The 13,119-nt window shown below is 37.3% G+C and overlaps 1 protein-coding gene across 2 annotated transcripts in view; it reads right to left on the minus strand.

Moving 5' to 3' along the window:
- Positions 1–336: 336 nt before the first annotated feature.
- Positions 337–13,119, minus strand: part of LOC111442245 (valine--tRNA ligase, chloroplastic/mitochondrial 2) — a 19,781-nt gene continuing 6,998 nt past the window's right edge. For both annotated transcript variants that reach the window (XM_023079554.1, XM_023079555.1), the window contains 18 exons: positions 12,722–12,797; positions 11,443–11,526; positions 9,399–9,547; positions 9,205–9,322; positions 8,980–9,096; positions 8,288–8,508; positions 8,047–8,136; positions 6,644–6,755; positions 6,075–6,185; positions 5,822–5,959; positions 4,328–4,378; positions 4,136–4,248; positions 3,804–3,948; positions 3,602–3,706; positions 3,393–3,494; positions 2,276–2,348; positions 1,929–2,095; positions 337–947 (listed from right to left, as the gene is read on the minus strand). In XM_023079554.1, the coding sequence (XP_022935322.1) occupies positions 816–947; positions 1,929–2,095; positions 2,276–2,348; positions 3,393–3,494; positions 3,602–3,706; positions 3,804–3,948; positions 4,136–4,248; positions 4,328–4,378; positions 5,822–5,959; positions 6,075–6,185; positions 6,644–6,755; positions 8,047–8,136; positions 8,288–8,508; positions 8,980–9,096; positions 9,205–9,322; positions 9,399–9,547; positions 11,443–11,526; positions 12,722–12,797 (2,104 nt within the window). In that variant the 3' untranslated portion in view covers positions 337–815. The remainder of the gene's footprint in view (positions 948–1,928; positions 2,096–2,275; positions 2,349–3,392; positions 3,495–3,601; positions 3,707–3,803; positions 3,949–4,135; positions 4,249–4,327; positions 4,379–5,821; positions 5,960–6,074; positions 6,186–6,643; positions 6,756–8,046; positions 8,137–8,287; positions 8,509–8,979; positions 9,097–9,204; positions 9,323–9,398; positions 9,548–11,442; positions 11,527–12,721; positions 12,798–13,119) is intronic.

Consider the following 13,119-nt stretch of genomic DNA (forward strand, 5'->3'; position numbering starts at 1 on the left):
TAAACTCGATCCATACAATGCCTATGAAAAACTCAATAAAAAGACATTAACATTCATTTGAATTTAGATATTCAAAAAAGAAGTTAACGAATACAAAGGACTCCTGAAAACTAACGTTAACATTCGTTGTTCTCTAAATGGAAGAACAAAAGTATTTTGGAGATCAAAATGAAGCGTATGAAGAAAAGAATACTGAATATCTTTTTGAAGATCTAAAGACTTTGAAGACAAACGAGCAAGACAAATTCAAGAAAGTCCATGATCGATCATCGAATTAAGCTCATCGAATATCTTTTTGAAGATCTAAAGACTTTGAAGACAAACGAGCAAGACAAATTCAAGAAAGTCCATGATCGATCATCGAATTAAGTTCATCGAGTCGAAGATCGACAAGCCAAAGACTTGATGAACTCCATCTCCACCACAAGAACTACAAATGACAACAAGAATTTAGCAGAAAAGGCTAATATATCAATGGAAAAAATCAATGAATTTGTGACAGGAATCGTTTTCAGCAAGATATTTCCTGGGCTAAAAACTATCATACAGAAAGAGTTGAATTCAAGTTCAGCTATTTGGTTGCGTTCATCTCAACCTGTATTTCTGGGGGTGGCCTGCTAGCTGCTCAGCTTTTATCAGTTGAACATACGCTTCATGGGATGGAGGGGAAGATTAATTCACCAGAAAAATGGAGTTCTTATAACTCGAAAAGCCTCGCATAAATCGACGACAATCAGTTTCTTGTTACTTCTTTCATGATGAACAGTTAGAAGAACAGATGAACTGTGAAATTTGAAACCAATTTTTGGTGATGGTCAACAATCAGGAACTGGAACAGTTGATCTGAGGAGAGAGAGGCGTTTTTCGGTGAGAGCTATCTTCTCTTTTGCTTCGTCGGCCTTTTCTCTTACCCCACGGACGATATCCTCGGGAGCTTTCTCCACAAACTGCAAGAACAAACCAGGTCGTTTCGACATTCAATCGAAGTCGTTAAAGTTTATATGTTTCTTGGGAAGAAAGATGGTCTTTTTTTGGTGAATAGATGGCAATATAACATCATTTTGAGTTGGGAGCTAGATTAAGAGATACCAACGCATAATGAACAAAAATCAGAAGCTTGCATATTAATCAGGGTGTTCATCTAGGTTCAAGTCACCAGAGAGGATCTAAGAAAAGCATTCATATATAAATGATATACCAAATTGATCTTGTTATTCACAAAGATGAATTTATCAGATTATTGTAATATTTGAAATATTTGACTTGATTTGAGATCTCACATCGGTTGGAGAGGAGAACGAAGTATTCTTTATAAGGGTGTGGAAACCTCTCCCTAGCAAACACGTTTTAAAACCCTTGAAGGGAAGCTCAAAAGGGAAAACTCAAAGAGGACAATATCTGCTAGCGGTGGGCTTAGACCGTTACAAATGGTATCAGAGACAGACACCGGGCAATGTACCAGCAAGGAGACTGAGCCCGAAGGGGGTGGACACGAGACAGTCTACCAACAAAGACGCTAGGCCTCGAAGGAGAGTGGTCCACATCGATTGGAGATGGGAACGAGTGTTAGCGAGGGCATTGGGCCCCGAAAGGGAGTGGATTGTGAGATCCCATATCGGTTGGGAAGGAGAACGAAACAGTCTTTATAAGGGTGTAGAAACCTCTCCCTAGCAGACGCGTTTTAAAAACTTTGAGGGGAAGCGAAAGGGAAAACCCAAAGAGAACAATATCTGTTAGCGATGGACTTAGACCGTTACAACATGTAGACTGAAAATGTCTCGAAGTTCCAAACCCCCATAAAAATGAAGCCCAGATTCATTGGGAAGCTGTGCTCCTACGAATATCTCTATTAAATGTTTCCTATTTCAGACAAAAACATGTTATAAATAGATATTAATCTGAAGTATGTTTCTAAACAAGTTACTTACGCTTGGAGAATTGAGGCGAGCTATAAATCCATCATATTCTGTCTTCATTTTCGTAAGGCGCTTCGATAAACGTTGGAGTTCGGCAGAGATATCAACCATATCAGCAAGAGGTAGATAAGCCTCTAGCCCTTCACCAGCTACAAGATGCACTGATTGATCTACATTTCCTGTGAAACAAATCATTAAGCAAAATAATGCTTCAACACTCTGATAATGATCAAAGAGTATAGAAACCAACTTAGGTAAATGATGAACCAAGGCACGAAAACCATTGCCCACCAATATGCAGGCACATAAATATTGGTAGCATGAAAATGAGAAAAAAAAAACTCTAGTAATAGACATGCCTGGAGGAGCATTTGCAAAATGAACATTGTGTAGATCCAATCGTGTAAGAAGAGCTAAAACTTCCTTCTCTTCCTGCATCATGCAATAAAAACAAGTTAGAATTGTGTTACATAACTTTTGCAACGAGACTTATCACCAGCAGTAAAATTGTAACAGTCTAAGCCCAAGCCCTCCGCTAGCAGATATTGTCCTCTTTGGGCCTTCTCTTTCGAGTTTTCTCTCAAGGTTTTTAAAACGCGTATGCTAGGGAGAGGTTTCCACACCCTTATAAAAAATGTTTCGTTCCTCTCTCCAACTGATGTGATCTCACAATCCATCCCACTTCAGGCCCCAGCGTCCTCGCTGGCACACCACCTAGTGTCCACCCTCCTTCGGGACTCAGCGTCCTCGCTGGCACGCCGCCCAGTGTCTGGCTTTGATACCAACTTTAACAGCCCAAGCCCACCGCTAGTAGATATTATCCGCTTTGGGCTTTTTCTTTCGGACTTCCCCTCAAGGTTTTTAAAACGTGTCTGCTAGTAAGAAGTTTCCACACCCTTATAAAAAATGTTTCGTTCCTCTCTCCAACTGATGTAATCTCACAATCCATCCCTCTTCGGGGCCCAGCGTCCTCGCTGGCACACCACCCAGTGTCCACCCTCCTTCGGGAATCAGCATCCTCGTTGGCACACTGCCCAGTGTCTGATTCTAATACCAACTGTAACAGCCCAAGTCCACCGCTAGTAGATATTGTCCACTTTGGGTTTTCCCTTTCAGACTTCTCCTCAAGGTTTTTAAAACGCGTTTGCTAGTAAGAAGTTTCCACACCCTTATAAAGAATGTTTCGTTCTCTTCTCCAACCGATGTGAGATCTCACATAAATAGAATTGGGCCATCCAAACATGAACACATTTGATCATGGGCTGAGAATGAGAATTGAATTTTCTTAGATCTAATTTTCGTTTAGTCTGTTGTAGTTTGGTGGTAAGCATAATCGAATGTGGTTGATCAGCTACCTTCCGTTTTGTTCTAAGATTATTCATATTCAAAATATACATCAGGGACAAAGTTAGCATTTTAAACAAGGACTTACACTACTTATCATCAGGTCATGTTGAACACATTATTAGTACTTACAGATATATATTGATTGACTTCTTCACTTGCAACTATAGAAGCAGATATACGCTTTGCTGGCTCAACGGAATACTCGGCTCTAGCATTCCGAATCGCTTTCGTCTTCAGTACGCAAACATAGAAAATTAATACTCAATTATTTGTGGTTTAAAGACAAAGCCAATAATTATAACAATAACAACAATAAAAGTGAAATAAAATAGGCTCACCAACAACTTCAGGTTCTCAAATTTCTTAACTGCACCGGCCTGCCTTGGCAGTAAAATCTGTGGCCAAGGAGATATGATTAAAGCTTCTTTGCGATGGGGAAGTGCCTGAATTTAAGAAAAAAAGACATCAAAATTAGCTCAAATCAAAGAAGCAGCAGATAACAATAGAAACAATGGGAAATAATGTGGGCAGAACATTGACCTGCCAAAGTTCCTCTGTCACAAACGGCATGAAAGGATGTAGTAATTTGAGAATATTTTCAAAAACATACAACAGCACAGCTTGTGCCAAAGCAACGGAATCGCCTCCGGATTGATAAAGGCGAGCTTTACTGGCTTCAATGTACCTGATTTTTTTTTAAAAAGAGGCATAAGTTTGAGGGTAACTACTAGGATATAATCACGTCGATTTTGCTGAAGGTACTGTAACATAGCTAGGTGTTAGCAGACCTTAAGTAGCTATTAGTTTCGGTTTTAAAACATATATTAGTTTTTTTATTTGAAACGTCCGATAACATAGATAGTAAACCGTACCAATCTGCGAAATCACCCCAGAAAAAGTTATATATATCCCTGCCAACATCTCCGAAGAAAAATTTATCATAGCTAGCGGTGACCACGTCTATTTGGGAATGAAGTTCCGAGACCTGACAAATAAACATAGTCCAGGTGAATAATGAACTTGTATTAGTTAAAAGAAAACACATGGGTGGCAATTTTTCTTACAATCCAGCATTCTGGTAAAGGTAACTTGAGCAGACAATCCTCTTTCTCAAACTGGAAAAGTAAGAAAAGAATGAAATGATTAATGATAGGAACCAGATAGCATGCAACTTTCAAATATACATAACTAACCCTTTTACTTTATGAACAGGTAAAAAAATACGTTGTGTGGGAAAAATTGGAACTTCATTAAGAAAGTTACAAGAGAATGAACAATCAAACTTACCATAAATAAAAAATAGTCTATACTCTTTGTATTAAAACGTTGCTTGCCAGTCAGGCTATACGACAAGAACGTAGTACACGGAAAAAAAAAGGGTTCAATAAAAGGGAATAGAAGTTAATGTCGCAATAACATTGCACCATTTACTTATCCATTGGGTGTGTTATAAGCAGATAGTTGGCAAAGTTATTGATGGACACCTTTGGTATCCTTCTAGGGAGACCATCGCAGCTGGCGTGACACTATCCATAGCGGTCAACATGAAAGGTACGGGTTTGATCAGTCGAGTAAGAAAGTTTTTATCCTTCTAGCTAGTTTCTATCCGACCACCTAGTGAATTCGGTAATAACATAATTGAAACTTCGTGGTCTTTTTCGTTGAAGGTGGTGAGAGCTACCTAATCAACTACCTCCATAATACAATCCAACATACCAAAGGTTTCCATCTTGCAACCTTACCTAACTTACCATAAATTACAACCCTTCAGAGTGTAAAATTTATATGATTAGGTCCGGTAACTTTTAGATAAAGGATTAGTTCAAAATTGTATGTGCCCATATGTAGTTCAAGCCTTCTTAACAACGAAGAAAAATGAATAAATCAAAGATGTCCAAAATCTCCTTTGGAATTAATCATCTCTCTCCAGTAACCTTGTAACAGCCCAAGCCCATCGCTAGCAAATATTGTCCTATTTGGGCTTTCCCTTTCGGGCTTCCCCTCAAGGCTAAAACGTATCTACTAGAGAAAGGTTACCACACCCTTATAAAGGGTGTTTCGTTCTCCTCCCCTACCAATGTGGGATATCACAATCCACCCCCTACAGGCCCAACGACCTCGCTGGCACTCGTTCTTTTCTCCAATGATGTGGAACCCCCACCAAATCCACCCCCATTCGGGCCCAGCGTACATACTAGCACCCCCTTAGGGGGATAACCTCCTCGCTGGCACATCACCCGGTGTCTAGCTTTGATACCATTTGTAACGACTCAAGCCCACCGCTAGCAGATATTGTCCTCTTTGGGCTTTCCCTTTCGGCATCTGCTAGGGAAAGGTTTCCACACCCTTATAAAGGGTGTTTCGTTCTCACTCCCCAACCAAAGTGGGATATCACTAAGCTCCTATCCATGGCTTTAATTTGAGCAATAATACATTTCTATCTTCTACAATAAACCATCTTATGAATCACAGGAATGAGAGAAACTCTAATTAAACGTATTTCATTATGGTGAAAAACATAGATAGTGCTATAGTTTAAATGTCAAGAAGGAAGAAACCTCATAACTCAGTATGGATTTCCAAGATTGCGAATCATTCTGTGTAGGTAAATTCTGCAATATGAACTTTCCAGCATTCCACAATTTATTAGTGAATGCCTTATTGGAAGTCAACCTCTCGGTGGATAGATTAAGATCCTGGAAGAAACGATGTCAATTATACAAATAGCATTCATTAATCCTCAAACTGTTAAAATTCAGCTAGCTGTTATAAAATTCTGACAATTATCGTGTAAAAAAAATTATGACAAACCTGACCGGCAGTTCCTAAAGCAAGTGTGAATCGTAAAGCATCAGTGCCAAATTCTTTAATTGTATCAAGTGGATCTATCACGTTTCCCAGTGTTTTAGACATCTTCCGTCCCTGGAAATATTATAACACAATCAACTTGTACTTGTCTTGATATATGAAACAATAACGAATTAATAGATGGTGAAAACCAAATGAAGAATACAGGAGTATATCAAAACGCATGACCGCCCAATCTCATGGCAAACATTCTAATTAGCATTTCATTGAGAAAAGTACGATATTATTGCCAAGAAAAATATATTTAGATGCTTTATAGTATATATATATATATATATATATATATAATGTTGGCTATTTCCTTTTGTATTAAGTAGTAATTTTGTGTTTATTGTTTTATACTTGATGTAATATTATTTCCTCATTTGTAGTGGGTGTTTCTTCATGGATATGCTCGTTTACACCATTCTAATCTTCTTAGTTTCCATAACTGATACCTTTTTGGTTTACCAAATAAATAATGATAATAACGCAGTGTACACGTTTCAGAAATATTGACATAGTCTGCACACCTGAGAGTCCCGAATGAGTCCATGGAGATAAATATAAGAAAATGGAACAGTGCCAGTAAACTCAATTCCCAGCATTACCATCCTCGCCACCCAAAAGAATAGTATATCATGCCTGTTCAATATGGTACGAGTCAGCTTCTAAAACCTTTTAGTTCAAAAAAAAGAGAAAGATTATCTCCAAACAAGATAAGAGAGCTGATAAGCACCAACAATGCTGAATTTGCAAAGCTAGAGATCCTTCTAGGATCCTTGCAAACTTTCACAAGTAAAGCTAACTTAACGGATGATTCCAACCAAGAGCTAGTTAGAAGGATGATAACTCTTAGATTCCAAGTTCGATCTAAGAGTTATTCATCCTTCTAATCTGCTTTTGGTTGGAATCATCCGTTAAGTTAGCTTTACTTGTGAAAGTTCGCAAGGATCCTAGAAGGACCTCTAGCTTTGCAAATCCGGCATTGTTGGCGCTCATCAAGAGCACAAACTTTCAATTCCCCATTTTTATCTTAGAAAGCCAAGCCCCTCCGTCTCTTGAAGGCATGCTTCCAAATTCTTGCATCTATTGTAAAATAGAAAAACTTGTACAAAATGAGGGAAATTTGTTTTGTATTGTTAGAATAAGGGTGTTGATTGTTGGCAACGAGGCAATCGACTTGCTTCCTCAAAAAGAGATGTCTTTTGTAGACCAAATGATCGAAAATGGTCTAGGTTAAAAAAGGTCATCTTGGAGTACCTCTTATCACTCATCTACTCTTCTAAAACTAGAAAATTCCACGAGAGGTCCTTTTCCCTTCAAGTTTGAGAATGATTGGCTGTGAGCCCTTAATTTTTAATCTCTATGCAACGAGTGGTGGAATGGCCACCCTGTCCGTTGTAAGCTGGGTTTCTCCATAGTTCAAAGATTACAAGAATTGAAATTGATTCTATTTTTCCCCTTTTTTCAAGAGAAACAAGAAGTCCGAAAAGTTGTAAAATGAAAAATTGCCCTTCAAGAAAGAAAGATACATAATAAGAAAATCCTCATGAAACTACTAAAATGGATTACAAAAGACCTCCGAACTATGAAAGGAACATTTTGAGAGTAACTGCAGTAGTGCATTAAAAGAGCTCCAAGAAGTAGGTGGGACCGATCATCGTCCGCTTCCTATCGCATGACATGTCTAGATGCTTGAGTTCTATTTTAAATTTTTGTTTCATTTTTAATTGATTCCATTTTTAGTGCTTTCATTCCTAACAAGAGCTTTCTACATCCTAAAGATTCTCTTAACCAGATCGTGTTCTAACTAATATACATGTTTGCCCAAAACCTATAGAAAGAAGAAAAATTACAAGGAGAGTCATGGAAAAATAAACAAATAAATGGATGCATCAAAATGAAATGATACATATTTTTGAGAAATAAGTACCCAGTTTCAAGCATTGTTGTTGGATAGAACCGCTTAAAATCCTCAGCTGTCTCATCTGGCCATCCAAGCGTACTAAAAGGCCATAACGCACTGAAAACAGAAGAAACAAATCATATTTTAAGAAGAAATATGATAGTTAAAGAAATGCATGAATGCATTCAAAGAGATATGAAGGCCATATAGATTGACCACCACTTTTTGCTCTTCAGACCGAATAAATATTATTAATAGCTAAGTTGACCTTGAGAACCAAGTGTCAAGTACGTCTGGATCTTGGTATATTTCTACACCCTTCCCATATTTCTTGTGAGCTTGCTCATGAGCCTCATCAGCATTCCTAGCAACTATGTAGTCTTCTTCCGGATTTTTCCCCACAATGTACCAAACTGGTATACGATGTCCCCACCATAGCTGCCTGCTTATACACCAGTCCTTAATATTTGACAGCCAGTGATTGTAAATCTGCAATCAACAATAGGAGTGTATATAAAAAGGATAATGATAGACCCCCTGTTAAAAACGTATATAGGAGAAGGCATGAGAGAAAAGGGAGTAGGAAATAGAGATTTTTATACGTTAGTTAGAAGGGTGGGCGGATGAGAATGTAATAGGAAGTGGACGGTGAGTCAAGATTTATGTAGGGAAAGGGAAAGAGCTGGAGAGGTATAGTTTTGCTTAAGCCATTAATTTATGTGGTATTTTGCCTTACCTTTGTTACTTCTGTAATTAAGGCCATATTCTACTCCTCAAACATAAAAATCAAAGTCATTACTTTCTAGGATATAACGAAATTTAACGCGCATACGATAAGTTTCCCAGTGTACCAGCAATATAAAGCAACGTAGCATAGCAGCGTACAGTTACAAGAGGTGCTAACTGATAGGTGAAAATAAAAAATGTATATATTTAATCAGTCCTTCATTTTTTCAGTACCTTCTCAAATCTCTCGGGGATAATGGTTAAATCTCCTTTTTCAACAGCACGAAGGGCTTTTTCAGCCAATGGTTCCATGGTCATAAACCACTGTTTGCTCACTAAAGGTTCAATTATCTGACAGGAAAAGAGGGTAAGTTAAATACCAATTAACAACAAAGAGGAAAAAGAAGACCATAGACATCTAGTAGCTTTTGTATATGAAGGGAAATAATTGCAACTCACTTCTCCTCCACGTTGGGATCTTGGTACTCGTAAGGTGTGTGCCTCCTTTTTGACAGCTAAGCCTGTCTCCTCCAAATCCACCCACAGTTTCTTTCGTGCTTCAAACCGATCTAAACCACTGGTAGAGTAGGTTATATCAGACAATATTATGAAGAAATTATAAGTAACCTACTATATACATCCCAAAAAATTACCAGTAAAGCCCAGCAACCTTATTAAGGGTACCATCCTTGTTCATCACATTAAGTATAGGGAGACCAAGTTTTCGAGCAAGCAGATAGTCATTATGATCATGTCCAGGGCTTATCTTTAACACACCAGTTCCGAAGTCCTTATCAACATTCTGAAATAACAGAAAGAAATCAGAGAGCTAGAGATTAGGTCTGGCACAATTACACGTGAAATTATCACGTGATGAAGACATGCTTATAGAAGAAAAACAATTTCGTTGATGAACGAAATAAAATAGATAGAAACCCCCAAACACCAATAAGTGAATTACAAAATAGTTCTCCCGTTGGTAATTAAATAAAAAAAGACTAGAATTGCTAAAAGGGTGTGTATAGTACACCAATAAAGAACATTAAAAGTAATCAAATCCAAGCAACAATCAAAAGAGCAAGAGGTGTCCGTACAATTGACCATTCGGCAAACTCCATAGAGTCCAGAATGACAATCTGTTAAACTCAAGCTACAAAATCTTCTTGGAACCATGAAATGGATGACCCACAAAAACAGATGCAAGAGTCTCGTAAACTGTAAAAAACATGACAAAAGACCAGCCAAAACCATCCATAATATAAACCCAAAAGCGATAAGCAAAGGGGCATAACACAACTAAATGGCGAACACATTCAGCATACGATACACACGACACACCAGGAAGGAGAGAGTAATGAAAGGCATCTTGCGTTGTAGACGATCAGCAGTATTAAGCCCCCTTCACTGAGCTCGCATATATATATAAAAAAAAAAAAAACCTTTATTTTCTTGGGATAAACATCTTTCCAAATCACCAAATAAAGATTATTAGCAGTCGAGCTATCTAAATGAATCGAATCCTCCATCAATGAGCGGACCATGAAGATTTAGAAGGATCGAGAGGCCAAACCAAAAATATTTGTATTCCTCAATAAAACTAATGATAAATGGCTAGAGAGAGTAGTCCACTCCATAATTTCTAACTCATTAAGATTACAAGGCCCAAAACCCAAGCTTGTTGAGAAGAATTCCACATAAAAGCAATAATCATTAGGCCTAGTACTTAATCGACATAAATGGGGGAAGGCAGCAGCAAAAACTTCCCCATCAAGTCAAGAATCTTGCCAAAAGATTGTATGAAGACCATTTTCCAATCCTTCTTTGAATTTGGTCACAGATAAGAGGCATAATCAAACTAATGAAGTGCCAAGGGGACTTTAAAGAACCCGTTAAAATAGGAGTAGGCAAAAAACAATCCATACCCAAACTGTAATACTTGGCCACTATTAGTTGACGCCATAAAGCACTGTAATCATGAAGAACGCCAAATCCATTTAGCAAGGAGAGCCTCATTCCAATGTTTAAGATTACCACTACCAATACCACTCCAATATGTGAGAGAGTTGCGTTTTCAGCCAATTGACATTATGCATACCACCATCCTCTTCCATTGTGCACATCATGGTGATAACTATTCAATATGTTTGGAGTTGCAAGGTATGCTCCTCGTAATTAAAAGACTTACTGCATCAACTATTGTGTGGGTGTGCCTAACTTGTTGGCAAAACCAACTTACGGTTTAATGCTAATAAGCCCCTATGCTGAAAATTTTGACTAGAAGGAAACAAAGCCAGACTTTTAAGGGATTGAAAAAAATGTCTCAAAGTTCTGGGATATTATCTATTATGTTGTCTCTACATAATGCTCTCAAGCTAGATATTTCTCTCAACTGTTCATCATCAACCTTAGTGCTCCTGCCATCTTCATAAGAATTTTGGTCATCGATATTCCTCATTCTCATAAATCTTCTTTCTGCAATTTAAATAAGACAGTCGTCTCGAATAGAAAAAAAGGAAGTGAGTGCAGTTATCCTGTCAGAGATGATAGGGATGTGACAACCATATGTCATTGGAACAATTATATATCTTAGCCCTAAAGACAGATTTTTTTTTTGCAGCAACAGAAGGATAGTCCTTTCTACCAAGTTGAATCAAGATAATCATCTCAAGCAGATAAGGAAATTGCGAATATAGTTACCTTGTCAGAGATGATAGGGACATGACGACCATACGTCATTGGAACAATTGCCATCATGCCAACATATTTAGAATAACGATCATCCTGCAAATATAGTCATCCCACTGTGAGGATCCAGAATCAGTTTCCCATTAAATAGCATGAAACCTTAGTGAGGGAGGATATATGGATGATATTTAAGCAAAACATTACAATTTATTTAACTCCTAAGCTATGCTTCAAATATGTCCATATTTCCTATCATTAAATTGACTCACCAAACAAAAAATATTGAGACCTTTAGATCATTTTCATTGAATACTTATTTGTATATCATGGGACAAGTAACAAAAAATGTCTCAACCTTACAAAAGAATAAGTTAGAACACAACGAGAAATTATGAAGAGGAAGCTTATGGATTGAAATATTCTTTAAATTGGTTTCTTTGCTGTAATAGTGGTCTTTATATTCCTTTTTTCAAACATAGAAATATGAAACAGAAATGAAAAGAGACTAATACTCATAAGTTCCAACCTGCGTGCACCTTCACTTTCAAGAAAACTGCATGACTCTACTACATTTCATTGTCAAGGAAACTCATAGGATATTAAATCTTAGGTAGGTGGCCACCACAGTTTGCACCCATTTTTTTCTTTAACTTTTTATAATTCTCATTACCTTTATTGACTCAATAGGCCATTTATGGTGGTGAGTAGATTTTAAATTCCTAATGTCATCCTTCTGACAACCTTCCTGGTATCACCAAACCATTTAACTAGATAGTACAAGCAAATCTTGTTAAGTCGCAATTGAATTATCTAAGGTTTCTTTACATAGAGAGTACCCCGTGGCTATCAAGATATCCGCAGATTTTAAAATTTTTGTAACTGGTTTTTTATAGACTAGAAATATTATTTGATGGATCAATTATTGTTCCTACGGACTCCGAAAACTCAGGAGAGCTCATTAGATTCATACAATAATTTCTACATCAATACTGCATCAGATTGATTCAATAATTTAAAGCTCTGGTGGGTGGAGCAACAGAAATGTATGGAATGTCATATAAAGTCATAAAGATGTAGAATAACAAGTATTACTTAGTTAGCTAGGTCCTTCTCATAACACAGGTACACAGAAAAGTGAAGCTTGATGGGAATCAAACTTAATAAAATTCCATATAGTTCAGCAGTTCCATCACCCATGGAGTCTTAAAAACTCAGAGACAGAACTAATTATAAGTATGCATCCACTATCACCAACCCAAGTTAAACAGTAAATAGTTTAATGCCATCTTACCTGAGGATGCACTGCTATAGCTACATCACCAAATAACGTTTCAGGACGAGTTGTTGCTACTGTCAAGTAATCGCTCCTAATAAAGTATGATTAAAATGTTAGCCCCAAAGCATGAATCCCTTGCACAGGCTCAAAGAAAGGTACAAATACATAAGAAGATATGTAATAACAGCATTCTTTAGATAGGACCTAAATAATGTAGCTAAGACTGCCTGACTAGAATCTTGAACGTGGTCAGATAACTTGAGTAACCAGAAAATATTGCAAAATTTGTATCTTTTAGTCATAGAACGTTTTGGCTTGTATTTTGCATTTTTTAGAAGGGAAATTGTAGAAGATTAAAATAGATTTTTTTCTCTTTTTTTTTTTTTTTTTTTTTTTTTCTATGAGAAAACTTA

Source organism: Cucurbita moschata, unplaced genomic scaffold (genome assembly GCF_002738365.1).
Source record: "Cucurbita moschata cultivar Rifu unplaced genomic scaffold, Cmos_1.0 Cmo_Scf00004, whole genome shotgun sequence".
In the NCBI taxonomy this organism is placed as follows: domain Eukaryota; kingdom Viridiplantae; phylum Streptophyta; class Magnoliopsida; order Cucurbitales; family Cucurbitaceae; genus Cucurbita; species Cucurbita moschata.